The sequence below is a fragment of the Microcaecilia unicolor genome, chromosome 5 (assembly GCF_901765095.1).
Source record: "Microcaecilia unicolor chromosome 5, aMicUni1.1, whole genome shotgun sequence".
Taxonomy (NCBI): Eukaryota; Metazoa; Chordata; class Amphibia; order Gymnophiona; family Siphonopidae; genus Microcaecilia; species Microcaecilia unicolor.
Window position 1 is genome coordinate 76210321 of NC_044035.1, and position 17106 is coordinate 76227426.

Sequence of the window (17106 nt, forward strand, 5' to 3'; positions counted from 1 at the left end):
ATGTATTATCTTCAAATGTTTTATTTACCTTTTGTTTATTAGCTTTGGTTCAAAGGAACAGAAAAGCTTATTAGATTCTGCTGATGTATGTGTCTTATGTCTTGAAAACAAATAGGCTGTGAAACCCAAACTTTATGCACTTGTAGGTCTGTGGAAGGAGATGTGACTTCTGTGGTTTTCCGGCCTTTGGAATGATTAAAGGTGTGAGAGGACCACAAAACAAATCTAGGCATGGTATGTTAAGTGGAGCCATGTGACCCAGAGTAGCTCTATCAGGAAGGTGGCTGCCTCTGAATCTGAGGGTCACAGGTTTGAGACTGGCTGGTGCACCAATGGGGGGGGGGGGGGAACCCTTGGAGATTTTGAGTGAGAAATGTAACAAGTTTGATGGGACATCTTTGGAAGGCATGAGAACAAGGTGCCGAGTACTGACTGAAAAAAAAAGCCCAGATTGACATATGCATTTGCAAGTTCTGCCCAAACTCATCCCATAAGTGCATTCCACTCTCAAAGTAAGCACCATCAAACATGATGCACACTTTTCTACTAGGCTATATTCTATAAGGTCACTTATATACACAAGTGGCTAATTATGCGTTTAAATGACTAGAATAATTCCATTTACATATGTTCCTGCCACCTAAAACTAGGCAGCGCCTTATTAAATTACCTGTATAATGGTAACAGTACAAGCAAAATGTCATTACAGGATAGGGACACTGAGAGGGCAGATGCTGAAAATGGTACCAGGATATGGACAGAGACACAGAGGGGAGATGTTGGACAGGATGAATAGATAAAGCACCAACAGCAAAAGTGGTCTAAAGGAGGAGGAACATCCAGTAGTAGACAGACAAATTTATTGAAGAAGGACCTGACTTGGCCAATATATCAAATTAAAAACAATGGTAAAGAACTAATATAAATAAAACAAATAGTAAAAGTAAATATAAATAACCAAAGTTTATATCAGATTCTTCAATGTAAACTGAATAATCACATCAACAGAATGAATTGTTTTTCATGTTTTTTATTTATATTAGTTCTTTACCTTTGTTTTTAATTTGATATATTAATATATATTGATATTGTTGTTGGTGCTCATCTATTTGTTCTGCAGAGGTTACGCTTCTGTTTTTTCCCTCAGGATGAATAGATACGTAAAAAGGAAGGAGGAAGGTAGATATTGAGAGCCTTGAAAGTGAGTTTGGGAGCGGGGGGGGGGGGGGGGAGGAAACAGAGAAAAGCAGAGAAGAGACAGTGGGACCAAAGCAAATGGAAACAAGTGCTCTGACAACAATGGTAGGAAAATATTTATTTTGAATTGAAATATGTCAGCTTTGGGAAATGTACATCTCTGATATCTTACATTTCAGGTAGGCTGGGAAGTTTATAAAGTGTATACTGATAAGAATTAATTAAAGATGAACCCAGATCAATTGTAGTGATACACCTTGCTTAGATCCCGATTACCAACATTTACCTTGTCATTTAAACTGTTATTTAGGCTTTGCCTTCAATATTATTTCAATGAACAATTTTACCATTTTTATTTAAATCAAACAAACATACAATTTTCACTTTAAAAAGTGGGGGAAAGGACCTTAATCAATGCAGACTGTAGAAATCTTTTTGTCTGCTTGAACCTTAGGTTCCTTTTTTTTTTCCTTTCATCAGTCCTCAAACCCTCCCCCAAAAATCACTGATTTTATCTATGGAAATGACTTTCAAAGTTGCCCTCCCTATGAATAAAAAATCCAAATGTCAGATTACTATTAGATTTCCTTCCATGAATATGAAACCTCGTAATCCAAGTACAGATCAGTGCTTATATTCTGGACAGAGAGAAACTACATGCAATAGAGGTAAGGTACGCAGATTTATATCATGTATATTTCATTGTGGATATCCTGAAAACCTGACTGACTCGGGCAGGGGTGTGCTGGTAAATTTTTTACAACGAGCTCTCTCTCCGGGCATAGCCGGCCCTAAAATTCTTTTTTTGGGGGGGAATACATGCCTCTCTCTCCCCTCCCTTCTGCGGGCACGCTAGGCATACCTTTGTCGAGCCCCACCAGCCAATAATGACTGCCACCATTCTCTGCTGCTTGTTTCTGGCTCTGAGCAGCATGATGGAACCTTCTTGCGCTTGCATGAAAAGTCTCAGCCTGATGCTCAGAGTCGGAAACAAGGAGCAGGGAGCAGGAGGCAGCAGCAGCAGCAGTCTATTTACTTGGCTGGTGGGGCCAGCATTACTGCCAGCAAAGTAAAAATGAATTCAGGAGGGGGCCTAAGCCCACATTTTGGGAGTCAATTGTTAAAGTAGCCATGGGGAGGCCTACTTTAACAACGGCTCCCAAAATTCTTAAAACTTAACAAACGGCTCTCGCGAGCCCGTGAGAGCCTGCTCCAGCACACCACTGGACTCGGGTGTCTGGAGGACTGGACTGAGAAACCCCTGTTCTAGGACCAGTGGTTCTCAACTCGCTCCTTGGTTGGTTTTTAGGTTACTTCCAGTTAATATTATGAGCTAAATCTGCATAAACATTTGACTGACAGTAGGACAGGTCATGTGCACCTACTCAGAAAAAAATGCTTAAGAGGCAAAAAAAAAAAGGTGAATGAGGTGTTAATGCAGATACAAGGGGGAGTGGCCAGAAACAAATTGTATGTGTTGTCACTGCATTCTACAAATGAATTCCAGAATGATAGGAATGTTTTTACTTAGAGTACATATTCTCTTTGTATTTAGCTAAATCAATCTGTTTTAACTTTTTACAGGCAGATTCAAAAAATGGTGCATGATATCAAGAAAATGAAGGGGGATTTATGAGCAAAATCAAAAGTAAGTGATACAAGATCTTTATAACACACCTAATTCGATGTTCTGTGGGATGGGATGTATGAATGTTGAGTAACTGGGTGTGTCAGAGTTATATAGGAACACTGAATAGCAGTTCATGCCTATGTTAAGAAGAGGAAAACAATTATCTTACAACAGCATGACTGTCTCTTTCATGAAACTAACGTGAAGAATCTAGATTGTTAAACTGTTTTGATGTTGATTTTCCTTGGAGTCAGGGTGAGAACAGAATGCTATGATGATGATGCTCTTTCTGGCTAGTGATTCATAGGACATGGATGGGTATTTTTCACCTTCTGTTTCCGTGATTAATAATCATGGAGTTCTTTTTATTTTCAAAATCCAACATATGCATTTTATTTAAATAAGCATACAAGTTTACAGTTACATGTATTCTTAAAATTACCTCTGATGTGCTTTGCAGTTCTCAGAATACTGTTGTTGATTGGGGTTGAATCAGGAAGTTAGTTTGATATCTGTAAAGAAAGCACCATGCTAACCAGGAACTGCAGTCACAAACAACCCACTTCAAACATGTGTGGCCAAGTACACCTACTACTACTACTTATCATTTCTATAGTGCTACTAGATAGTCGGTGCTGTACACTAAACATGTAAGAGACGGTCCCTGCTAGACAAAGCTTACGATCTAATCTAGACAGACAAAAAGGACAAATAAAGAATTAGTCCGGGAATTACTTATATAGGAATGATAAACAGACATGGGTACTGAACAAGTGAATAGAGTTAAAGCAGCCTTTAAACCTACTGACTCTGGAATATTCCAGGCGCACAGTGCAGCAAGATAAAAGGAATGAAGTCTGGAGTTGGCAGTGGAGAAGGGTACAGATACGAGAGAGTTACCTGATGAAGGGCATTCCCAGGAAGGAGTTGTAGGGAGAGATAAGAGTGGAGAGGTACCGAGAGTGAATGCACTTGTTAGTCAATAAAGCTAGTCAGGCTTTCATCCAAATTTTAGTACAGAGGCCCAGATGCATGAAAGACATTGGTAATTCCCGTTCCCTCACCGATTCCATAGCGAATCGGTAGGAACGGGAATGCATCAACGATAGGAATGCAAATGAGCTACTCGATGTAGCTCACTTGCATGCTCTAGTCCTTCGGTACCTGAGTCGGAGAATCGGGACGTCCCTTTAGATTAGGCTCCTCTTCCTGGTCTCTTCAGCCAATCAAAGCGGGCTTAGCTGGCTGTTGTCAGCGAAACGCGCTCTGATTGGCTGAAGAGACCAGGAAGAGGAGCCTAATCTAAAGGGACATCCCGATTCTCCGGCAACCAGGAAATAGAAAATTTCGCTGTTGGAGGGGTAAGTGGCGCAGCGAAGACTCAGAAGGGGGAAAAAAAAACACGAGCGCCGGCAGAACCAAAAAACTGCAAAAAAAAAAAAAAAAGACATCTCTCAGAAGCGCAGGGAGAGTACGTCCTTAAAGGACGCCCCTCACCTGCGCTCCCTGCTTTTTTTTTTTCTTTTTTACCTTTTTTGGGGGCCCTTTTCCTTTCCGATTCCCCTCACAGGAGCCCTAACAAGAGGTCAGACATCTCAGTTAGGGTTCCTACGGTAAGGGAATCTGAAAAACGGTAGTGCATCTGATTATAATGGGCTGCAACGGTACTGCAGCTCATTATAAAAGCTTTTCAAACATTTGCATTCCGTTTTCGTTGCCTGCTACCGTGACAGGGAAAATGCCCTTAGTGCATGCCCGGGGTGAACTACTTGCGTTTTTAAACTGGCTGGAACCAGTTTAAAATGCAAGTTGTGGGCTCGTTAGGTTTTGTGCATCTGGGCCTGAAACTGTTCAGATTGCCCTGTTAAGTGACATCTACACTCATTAGATAACCACAATTTCGTTCTTGCTATTTGGCGTACCAAGGGTGGGGCGGTTGGGCGGTCCGCCCTGGGTGCACGCTGCAGAAGGGGAGCAGTCGCGCAGCTGTTGGCTCCACTGGTTCCCTGCTCCCTCTTCTGTTACTTCCTGTTCTGGGGCAGAGGGAGCAAGGGACCAGGGGAGTGCTGCACCCGAGGAGGACAAACGACATTGCACCCAGGGGAGTGCGCAGCGGCGATCCGCCCCGGGTGGCAGCCAACCAAGGAACGCCACCGATTAGATCTCTCTGCTGCTTCCACCTAGTTAATCACTTGCTGCTCATTTCTCAGCTGTCTTCACTTGGAATATCAGGTACTGTACTTTGGTTTTCCTTATTTCTCTCAGGACTCTATTACATTGTCCAATAGCCAAAATCTGTTTCCTCTTCTCGCTCGTTGGCTTGCGGTGTTCCCCAAGGATCAATCCTTTCCTCTATTCTCTTTAACCTATTTCTCAGCCCTCTAGCAACTCTTATCCAGTTTTTTTGTATTTCTTGTCACTATTACATGGTTGATATCCTACTCATTTTTTTCTATTAATCCATATTCTTTAGACATTTGTCCCTTACAGGACTGTCTTCTGGCTGTTTCAGGATGGCTATCCAACCACCATCTAATTTGAAATACCTAAAAAAGTCGCCTGTTGATTTATGGGAGCCCCCCCCCCCCCCTTCACCTCTGAACCTCTTTGTAACTCTCATGCAACCTTCCATCTCTTTCCATTATTTAGGAGTTACTTTGGACTCAAAATTCTCATTCCTTCCACAAATCTCTGCTGTGTGTAAGTCAGAGTTTTTCACTTTATGTCAATTATGCTCAGTTAAACGTTTCTTCAGTCAGGCCACATTTCACTCCCTCATTGTCTCACTAGTCATCTCTAGGCTAGACTATTACAATATTATTTACCTAGGATGTTCAAAATCCCATTTAATGAAAACACTCCATAAAATTGCCATCCGTCTTCTCTGTCATGCCAGGTGCACAGATCATGTTTCCCCTTTACTTAAACAACATCATTGGCTTCCCATTGAGCAACGAACTGTTTATAAAACTCTTCTCAAACATAGTAACATAACATAGTAGATGATGGCAGAAAAAGACCTGCACGGTCCATCCAGTCTGCCCAACAAGATAAACTCATATGTGCTAGTTTTTTGTGTACACCTTACCTTGATTTGTACCTGTCTTTTTCAGGGCACAGACCGTATAAGTCCGCCCAGTACTATCCCCGGCTCCCAACCACCAGCCCCACCTCCCACCACCGGCTCTGGCATAGACCGTATAAGTCTGCCCAGCACTAGCCCCGCCTCCCAATCGTCTCTGACACCCATTCAAGGCTAAGCTCCTGAGGATCCCTTCCTTCTGAACAGGATTCCTTTATGTTTATCCCACGCATGTTTGTCCGTTACTGTTTTCCTCTCCACCACCTCCCACGGGAGGGCATTCCAAGCATCCACCACCCTCTCCGTGAAAAAATACTTCCTGTCATTTTTCTTAAGTCTGCCCCCCTTCAATCTCATTTCATGCCCTCTCGTTCTACCGCCTTCCCATCTCCGGAAAAGGTTCGTTTGCGGATTAATACCTTTCAAATATTTGAACGTCTGTATCATATCACCCCTGTTTCTCCTTTCCTCCAGGGTATACATGTCCAGGTCAGCAAGTCTCTCCTCATATGTCTTGTAACGTAAATCCCATACCATCCTCGTAGCTTTTCTTTGCACCACTTCAATTCTTTTTACATCCTTAGCAAGATACGGCCTCCAAAACTGAACACAATACTCCAGGTGGGGCCTCACCAACGACTTGTACAGGGGCATCAACACCTCTTTTCTTCTGCTGGTCACGCCTCTCCCTATACAGCCTTCACCTTCAAAGCCCTCCACTTGGGCTGATCAATTATCTCTCATCCCTCACTATTCCTTATGCTCCTTCATGCTTCCTCCATTCCTTGAATGATCATTGACTTGTCCTTCCTAATCCCAAACAGGCTACTCTTGAGTCAACCAGACATCAAGCTTTCTATTTCATAACCCCAGTCCTTTGGAATTCCACACCATTAACCCTTGCTCAATCCTCCCTAAAGTAGTTTAAAATTTATCTTAAAACCTGACTTTTCATTCGTGCTTTTTCCACAGACTAATTTATTTTCCTCGATTCACAGGGTTTCCTGCCACTACTTTGCTCCCTCTCTTTTGCCTTTTTCTCAGCTTTCTGTTTTTTTTTTTTATTACATTTGTACCCCGCGCTTTCCCACTCATGGCAGGCTCAATGCGGCTTACGTATTATATACAGGTACTTATTTGTACCTGGGGCAATGGAGGGTTAAGTGACTTGCCCAGAGTCACAAGGAGCTGCCTGTGCCTGCAGTGGGAATCGAACCCACTCTAACCACTAGGCCACTCCTCTTTACTGAGTGTTTGTCTTATCTGTCCTATTTGATATTGTAGTTCCTTTTCATTCTCATTCTCTATTGTAATTTTAGGTTGTACACTACCTTGGTCTGCTAGTCAGTAAAGGTGGTATAGAAAGTAAATAGAATGAATTAAACAAGGAGTACGAACTGTATGTGGAAATGGATAAGGAGCCAATGAAGTGACTTGAGAGGGCTATTATGAGCATAGCGACACTGTGACTGGCGGAATATAAGTCTTCCTTCTACGTATGGAAGGTGAAGAGGTAGATTTTATGTTTCCTACATTAAAAACAAATCAGTCCATATGATTGGTTTATTCAGTTTTTGCTTAAGTGGAAACCCCTTGTAAGTGGAGAAAAAATAGAGAAGTGGTATTTGTAAGTTGTTTCAGACAGACCCCCAAAAAATCCCCTTGCAAATGTTTCTGCATTTCTTGTCCTCTTAAGAACACGTCTTCAAATCTAAGCTAAAAGCCCACTTTTTTTGATGCTGCTTTTAACTCCTAACCCTTATTCACTTGTTCAGAGCCCTTATTTTATCATCCTCACTTTAATATTCCCTTATCTCTTGTCTGTCCTAATTAGATTATAAACTCTGTCGAGCAGGGACTTTCTCTTCATGTTCAAGTGTACAGCACTGCGTACGTCTAGTAGCGCTTTAGAAATGATTAGTAGTAGTAACATGGAATAACATGCAAATGCACCTTTCTTGCGTTGGTTTTCCCCATGTAAACCTGAAACCATTTAAAATACATTTTGGATTTTAGATTTAATTCTTACCTTTCCAAATCTGAGTAAGTTACATTCAGGTATGAGAGGTATTTTGCCTGTCAAGAGAGCCTATCTAAGGAACTCATAAAACCTATGATAACCAGTTAATGTTTGTTAATACACATTAATGGCATGAATTCAAATTGCAAGTAGGCCATACTTGTGGGCAGAGCATGAGCAAGGTGCACTTAAGTGACGTGGAGGGGCATTCTCAATATGACATCTAAGTCCAACTTTGGGTGTTTTGCTCTAAACTTCCAGAATCCGAATAGTGAATACAACAATTTTCTTTTTTTGAAAATGGTCACTTGCTAGATGTTTTTGTGTTCTGTGTGTTTATCTTAATGTCCAAGTGACAAATGCACAAAATCAAGCCATTGGGATGTAGGAGGAGCCAGCATTCTAAGTTGACTGGCCACACAGTAGGTTTTTGGTGGGTTTTGGAAGGCTCACACTTTCCACCACAAGTGGAACAGTTAGTGGATTATGGCCTGGGCCCCCTTCTCCATAGTGCACTGCACCGGCCACTAGGCTACTCCAGGGACCCACTTGCTGCTCTAATAGGACTGGCTATAACATCTGAGGCTGTCTTAGATGCTGGTTTGTACGGTTTCTTTCACATCTTTTGGGGGTAGGAGGGGGTGAGTGACCACTAGGGGAGCAAGGGGGGGTGTCATTCCTTTATTCCTTCAGTAGTTATCTGGTCATTTAGGGCCCTTTTTTATGGCTTAGTTGTTATTAAAACAGGTCTAGCTCAAAACATCTTAGTTTTAGTACTGGATGTTTTTGATTTGTTCCATTATGGCTGAAAAATGTCAAGTATTAGAAATGCTCATATCCCACCCTTAACATGCCCCCTTCAGATTTGGATGCACTGCAAGTGAACAGCATAGAAAAACATCTGGAAAATAGGTTTTGAAAATACCGATTTTGATGTGGCAAGAAAAGCATTCATCTGCCAGTTTATGCCAATTTTTGGACATTTTTTTCCTCTTTCTAAAATGAGTCCCATAGCAACATAGTAAATGTTAGCATATAAAGACCTGAATGGTCCATCCAGTCTGCCCAACAAGGTGACCAGAGTTGTATCTGGCACTCTGCATAGGTTCAACTTCTTCATTAATCTCTATCTCTCCCTAACAATTTTGGGGCACAGAGAGTAGAAGTATGCCTGCTTCCCAACTCCTGGAGATGCCATTGAAGCCCATTCCACATCTACATGGATGATGTGCAGGTACTCATACCCATTGAATCTGACTTACCCTGCAGTCTTGAATAAATTGATTACCTATCTGTCAATTCAAGAATGGACTAAATAAAACAAACTTTGCCTGATCCCAAGTAAAAACCAAACTTCCCTAGGTCACTAACACAAATGGATACATAATTGATATCAAAATCTCTTTTGGAAAGTACAAATTCCCCCTAAAATCACAAGTCAGGAACATTGGAATACAGTTAGATTCAACACTTACTCTGATTCCCCAAATCCAAGCAACCTTCAAGAGTTGCTTCTACTATTTGCGACAACTATGCTGCCTCTCTCCTTAACATTGAGAAGGCAAATCTTATCGCAGCTATGCATGCCATGATAACATCGAGTGGATTACCATAATCCACTCTACACTGGTCTGACTACAAAGGGTCTGCACCAGCTCCACCTGATTCAGAATGCTGCAGCAAGACTAATAAAAGGTTGCAAGCGACATGACCACATCACACCATTTTTGCAAAAACTTCACTGTCTACCAGAACAATACAGGGATAAATTTAAAACTCTCATCTTCAAGGCCCTTAAAGGAATTATAAAAGGAATGGAAAACAAAAATGAGAATAGTATAATGCCTTTGTATCGCTCCATGGTGCGACCGCACCTCAAATATTGTGTTCAATTCTGGTTGCCGCATCTCAAAAAAGATATAGTGGAATTAGAAAAGGTACGGAGAAGGGCAACGAAAATGATAAAGGGGATGGGAAGATTTCCCTAGGAGGAAAGGCTGAAGCGGCTAGGGATCTTCAGCTTGGAGAAAAGACGGCTGAGGGGAGATATGATAGAGGTCTATAAAATAATGAGTGGAGTGAAACGGGTAGAAGTGAATCATTTTACTGTTTCCAAAAACACTAGAACTCTTAAAGGAAAAACCCATAAACCATTAAAAAAATGGACTTGGGGAAATCCACTGCTTATTTCTAGGATAAGCAGCATAAAATGTATTATACTTTTTTGGGATCTTGCCAGGTACCTGTGACCTGGATTGGCCTGGACCTTCGGTCTGTCCCAGTATGGCAGTACTTACTGTGAAATGGCCCAGAGAACTTGAAGAACAGGATCACCCTCTACACTAATGTCCTCACAAGGAATATCCATAACCACACCCTCTCCAAAAGACATTACAGGATGGCAATACCCACAAGCGAGCCTTCTCCAGAGTAGCCCACACTGTGGAATGCACTTCCTAAAAGGCTGCACTTAACACAAGACTATCTGTACTTCAGGAAGCAGGTGAAAGCTTGGCTCTTCAACCAGGTCTTTAATGGAAGAAGTAACTAACTTGTTAGTCACACGCACACACACACACACACACACACACACGACATACTGAAGCAAGTCATGTTTATCCACACCTACCCTAACTGAGATAATTAATCACCTCTCTGACCTCATGTGCAACTTCTTTAAATTAGTCCCCTTATTTTCTAACTCCTCTTACTCTCTTTCCTATCTGTATGTTCCATCTTTGCTTATACACTACTCTGTCTATTAAAATATTTTATTACGGATTGTGTTGACACTGTAAGTAGTATACTGTCAGGCTCATTTTCAAAGCACTTAGCCTCCCAAAGTTCCATAGAAACCTATGGAACTTAGCCTCCCAAAGTGCTTTGAAAATATGCCTATATGTCATACTTTGTATTGTTATTTGAATATTTTTGCTGCTGTAATTGTCTTTTGCTCATGTTTGATTTATTCTTGTTGTACACCACCTTGAGTGAATTCCATCAAAAAGGCGGTAAATAAATCCTAATAAATATTATTAATAAATAAGCGACACTGCGTAAAGATAGGACTGACTTTTATGCAGTCCAATTTAACCGCTAAACTTAACCAAGTGCTGATTCCACCCACACACAATAAAAAACCCTGAACAAGGAATTTAACAAGCCAGGAGCTGTTTTTGGCAGGTGAAATCACTTTGAATATTGACTCTATTGCTAGAGACAAAAGCTATAGATTAAATAAAGTACTCCAAACTAATGGGGTCCTTTCACTACACTGCATTAGGTGCTAATGTATGCTTAACAGAATTGAAAATGGAGTACCCTGGGACATGCTCAGGAATCCTGCAGTAACTTTGAAAGTTGCATGTGATAACCACATGCTGGAGTGGAGGAGTAGCCTAGTGGTTAGTGCAGTGGACTTTGATCCTGGGGAACTGGGTTTGATTCCCACTGCAGCTCCTTGTGACTCTGGGCAAGTCACTTAACCCTCCATTGCCCTAGGTGCAAAACAAGTATCTGTATATATTATATAAAGTATATCAAGTCCCATCCCCTTTCCCTTAAAAAAAATATACATATATATATATATTTTATTTATTTTTATTTTTTTTTTGCGGAGGCAAGTCAGGGGTGAAGTGTGGGCATTCCTGCACTAATTGAGTTAGAACATCTATATTACCATGCACTAAATACAGCATGAGCCCTTACTGCTTACAAAATGAGTGGCAGTCAGACGGTACTTTTTAAAAATGGGCTGCACACTAATGGCAATATGAGTGCATAGCCAATAATGCAAAAGACAGAAAATAGGCTATTTTATGGCCACAGTAAAAATGACATAAGGGCATGCTATGGCTGTTTTTAACCACATCTTTGTAAAAAGATCCCTAATGTGATTTTATTTCCAGTGATGGAAGGCGCTCAACCTATAGCCTTGTAATTGAGGACACATAGAGCCTCCTGACTTTTTTTTTTCTTCCTCTCTTCTGCTGCTTAAATGTTATTTATTTTACCCATTGTGAACTGCTCTGCTTCTGTAAAATGTTCCGCCGAAAAACATTGATTCCATAGAAAATTGTAATTCATTGTCAATTGCCATTCATTCTTTGGTCTCTGTTTAGGTTTGCTACTCATAAGGGTGCCAGTGGGAATAAGTGGAATAAACAGACTGTATAATTTCACGTTTACATTGGATCCTGTGGGTTTCCTGTTCTTCCTTCCTGTTTTTTTTTTTCTTTTTCTTCACAAAGCCTCCGATTATTCCCAGAGGTCATGTGGTGTGCTAACAGGAAATCCCACCAGGGCTTGCAGCTCCCTTGTCCTCTTTCTACCTGCCACAAACTTGATGGAACTTTCAGGCAGAATGTAGAGCACAGCTCTGGAAGAGGCAAGGTGAAGCAATACGTTTTAGCAGTGGTAGTCTGCCTGAATGCTACTATGGAGACAGGCTTTAAATCTGTTTTCAGGCTGCTCTTTCTTTTTTTTTTTAATTTAGGGTTATTTGTCTCATTTTTACACTGTTCTTTCAGCTTCTTAACTTTCCCCTCTGGGCATGCTCCTGAATGGAAGACACATTTTAAATCAACATTCTCTGCTATTTAAGATCTCAGCTACCAGTACTGTTCTGTACTGGTAGCTGAGAACTTACAAAGCTGACAGACCACATAATGAGCTGTGTCTGCATAATTACCAGCATTCCATACTGAAATATCTCAGTGTTAAAGACTTAGAACTTCAAGGGATGCCATAAGAGGTGGGTCTGGACACATAAGATTAGATACATTAAAGAGAAGTGACAAAACCAACAGACAGTCCACAGTCAGAAAATAGAATTGGAAAAAAAAAAAGCAAGAAAACAAAACAGTATGGTAAAAAGTCTTTAATAACGTATGGTTCATTTGCTGGTACAAAAGCCACCTGCCTAACGTGGCCGCATTTCGGCTTGCACCTGCTTCAAATGCTGTGTGAGCCATGTGGGTATGCCCATTTGCTCAGTATAGTTTTTGAACTGCAGAAAGCAATTGACTAGATCTCACTGCTGATGTTTTGACAATTAAATTTGAGAGTCCCCATTTAAGCTAACATCATTTGCTCCTGAAGCAGGCGCAAGCTGAAATGTGGCCACTTGGCAGGTGACTTTTGCACCAGCAAATGAACTATACATTATGAAAGACTTTAGAGGCGGACCAAATTTCATTTTGGATTCGGCACTGAAACCAACCTGAAATCTGGGTTTTGGCCAAAAATGCCACTTCAAGGAAGCAGTGTCATGGGGCAGGAACAAGTGGGGTTCATTCCTGCTCCCAAAGAGGTCACTAGATTTCACTACGGTAGGCTCATGGAGGGCCTAGGGGTGGCCAGATGAGAAAAGGGGCTGCTGGAACAGTGATCGTGGGGAGGTTGCCTCTGGGAAGGGGGCTTTTATGGTCAGGGGGATGGAGTGGAAGAAGTAGTTGCGTTTATGATTTTGGTTTCTGTTGAAATCGAGTGGCCAAAGACCTAATAGCCTTTAAATTCTCACAAGATGACAACTTCAAAATACAGAACCCAAAATGGACGTGACACTCCCTGGTCTTGTCACTTTAAACTTAACATGACCCTCTATTGGAAAGAATACAAACCTAGCCCAACACAATCATGAATGCCATACAAATCACGAGAAAAGATTTGATGTAACTAAATTTTGGACGGCCATATACGAAGACCAATGGTCACCAACAACCAACACAGAAGAATTCCTATCAGAATGGGATGAAAGAAGCACCAAAAAACTGGACAAAATAATTCTATGAAAACATTCAGACAGAGGCAGTCCCTTGGTTCATTGAAGACCTAAAAATAATGAAACCCCTCTGCAGAAGACTAGAACGAGCATGGGAAAAAAAAAATTGAAACAAATAAAATCACATGGAAGGAAGCTTGAAACAGATTATGTAAGTTAAAATTAGATGGGCTAAATTGAAATTCTATAAACAAGCAGGCTCAGGCTACAAAGACACAAAGAAATTATACAAACTTATAAATAATCTTTTGAACACCAAGAACTTGATGACAGCGAATGAAGATTCCCTGTCAGCAAATGACCTTGCCAGATTCTTTGAAGATAAGATCCTTTAAGGATCTCAACACAAGATGACTCAAACTTTGAAATCCTCATTGTCGCACTAGATCACTCCCCAGAAGAAGCTCCAGCAGACAGGACATGGTCCACCTTCGCAAAACCCACATATGAGACAGTAGTACAAGCGCAAAGAAAATTCTCCTCCACCTACTGTAAGCTAGACATATGTCCTAACCACATACTAAAAGTAGCCTTGGACCGATTCATTAACCAACTTAACTCACACCTACATTACGTGTTCCAAGAAGGTTTCCCACAGAAAAAAGGCACTATACTACTCACACCAATACCAAAGGATGCCATTTTGAACTACAGACCAGTAGCATCCATACCTCTAACACCTAAAATAATGGAAGAAATAGTGGCAAACCAACTGACTACATTTACAAATTCTCTATACTACATGAATCCCAATCAGCTTTCAGACCCCATCATAGTACTGAAACAGTGCTTATTACATTACTAGCTAACTTCAAAAAAGAAATTCAACTGGTTAAAGCATTCTCCTACTACAATTTGACATGTCAAGTGTATTCGACATGGTTGACCATCAAATCCTCAAAAGAATACTTGATAACATTGGCATTGGTGGAAAGGTGCTTATTAGATACTAGCAGGCTCATTTTCAAAGCACTTAGCCTCCCAAAGTTCCATAGAAACCTATGGAACTTAGCCTCCCAAAGTGCTTTGAAAATATGCCTCCAAGCCTCCTTACCAAAAGATCCTACCAAGTGAAAACCACTTCCTGCCCCCCCATGGAAAGCAGAATGTGTGGTTCCCCAAGGATCGCCACTCTCACCAACTCTTTTCAATCTGATGATTGCCCCCCTTGCCTTGTACACTATCCAAACAAGGATTTAACCCCCTCATATACGCCGATACATACCATTTAAGAAGAACCTGCATGAAATTGCAACCAGAATTAGTGATGGCATAAACATAATGGAATCCTGGGCATCATCATTTTATGCTTAATCTAAACAAGGAAAAAAACACACTGCCTGGTACTCGCATCATCACACAACACTGATTGCTTCACAAACATCAATGCCATCAACATCACTCCCAATATCTGACAACCTAAAAGTCCTAGGAGTCACCATAGACCACTACCTATCATTCAACAACCAAATCTCAACCACAATGAAGAAAATGTTCCAAACTTTATGAAAACTGAAGCAGATAAAACAAACTACTTCCCAAGAGATGTATTCTGCACTTTAGTCCAATCCTTGGTCTTTGCCCAATGCAATGGCATTTATGCAGGATGCCAGGAACAACTACTAAAGAAACTGCAAAAACACAAAATACAGCAGCTAGATTAATACTTGGAACAAATCGATTCAAAAGTGCAAAACCACTACTCCAAAAATTACAGTGGCTACCCATCAAAGCACATATATCCTTTAAGATTTGCACCCTGGCTTACAGAAAACTTTTTGGCTTGTACCTGAATACATGACTAACCTAAAAAAAACTGCCTACATGCAACGGAATAAAAGGTGCATGAACCTATCTCACCCTACACTACCCAAAATGTCAAGGCATTAACTACAAATCTGCATACTCGACCAACTTCACGTACATCTGCCCCAAGATATGGAACACACTACTGAGAGTCCTAAAACACATGACCGACTACCTACCTTTCTGAAAACACAAATTGCTATTCGATGCCACTAGACAAAAATAACATACCACAAACTACAATCAGAAATGGGCCGAAGACACATGGACACTTCCAACAACAATGTAATATTCTGAATTGATGTAAAATGTAAGCCACATAGAACTAAATTTTGGTTGGAAAATGTGGGGTACAAATGCAGAAAATACATTTCTACTACTTCCTATATTGTTTTAGCATTTGATGTACTTTCATAAGCATTTTAATTAGAGCCAGCATCAAGCAATTTGCCATATATGGCCAGGATAAAACTGCAAAGACAAAAACAGACCCACAAATAAAGAATATGTATTGCAGTATCTTGTGGAACCCTGCTTCAGTGAAAATGTACAGCCTCACCCTATATACAACACAATACACCCCAAGGTGAGAAACTTTTCTCTTAAATGTGAATTTTTTTCTCATTTAAAATATAGCATCATTATTGTTTACTATCTATAATAAACAAGGAGGGCGGATGTGGTTCCTTTGCACAAGAGTGGAAGTAAGGAGGAGGTAGGGAATTACAGACCTGTCAGTCTGACCTCAGTGGTGAGTAAACTAATGGAAACGCTTCTAAAGAGGAGGATTGTGACATTTCTTGAACTACATGGAATGTGGGACCCGAGGCAGCATGGCTTCACTAGTGGCAGGTCATGTCAGACGAATCTGACTGTCTTCTTCGACTGGGTGACCAAACAGTTGGATATGGGAGGGGTGCTTGATGTGGTATACTTTGATTTCAGCAAAGCCTTTGACACGGTTCCGCACAGGTGACTGATAAATAAATTGAGTGCCCTTGGTGTGGGACCTAGAGTAACTGATTGGGTAAAAAATTGGTTGACTGGTAGGAGACATGGTGGTAAATGGGAGCTTGCTCTGAAGAAAAGGATGCCATCAGTGGAGTACCGCAGGGATCGGTCCTAGGGCCGGCTCTCTTTAACATCTTTGTGAGTGATATTGCAGAAGGGCTGTCTGGTAAGGTTTGTCTCTTTACAGATGATACTAAACTCTGCAACAGGGTGGACACCCTGGAAGGTGTGAATGATGTGAGGAAGGACCTAGCGAAGCTAGAGGAATGGACCGATATTTGGCAACTAAGGTTTAATCCCAAAAAATGCAGGGTCATGCACTTGGGTCGCAAAAATCCGAGGGAACGGTACAGTATAGGAGGTGTAGTGCTTCAGTGTGCGAAGGAAGAGCGGGACTTGGGGATGATTGTGTCTGATGACCTTAAAGCTTTCAAACAGATAGAAAAAGCGACGGCCAAAGCCAGATGGATGCTTTGGTGCATAGAGAGGCATGACCAGCAGGAAAAAGGAGGTGATGGTGCCATTGTATAAGTCTCTGGTGAGGCCTCATTTGGAGTACTGCGTGCAGTTCTGGAGAC

The 17106-nt window shown here is 41.2% G+C and overlaps 1 protein-coding gene across 1 annotated transcript in view; it reads left to right on the top strand.

Annotated features, from left to right (window-relative positions):
* BLNK (B cell linker) overlaps positions 1-17106 on the top strand; it is a 370897-nt gene that overhangs the window by 245196 nt on the left and 108595 nt on the right. The window contains 2 exon segments of the mRNA XM_030202997.1: positions 2782-2810; positions 2813-2849. Coding sequence (XP_030058857.1) covers positions 2782-2810; positions 2813-2849 — 66 coding nt within the window.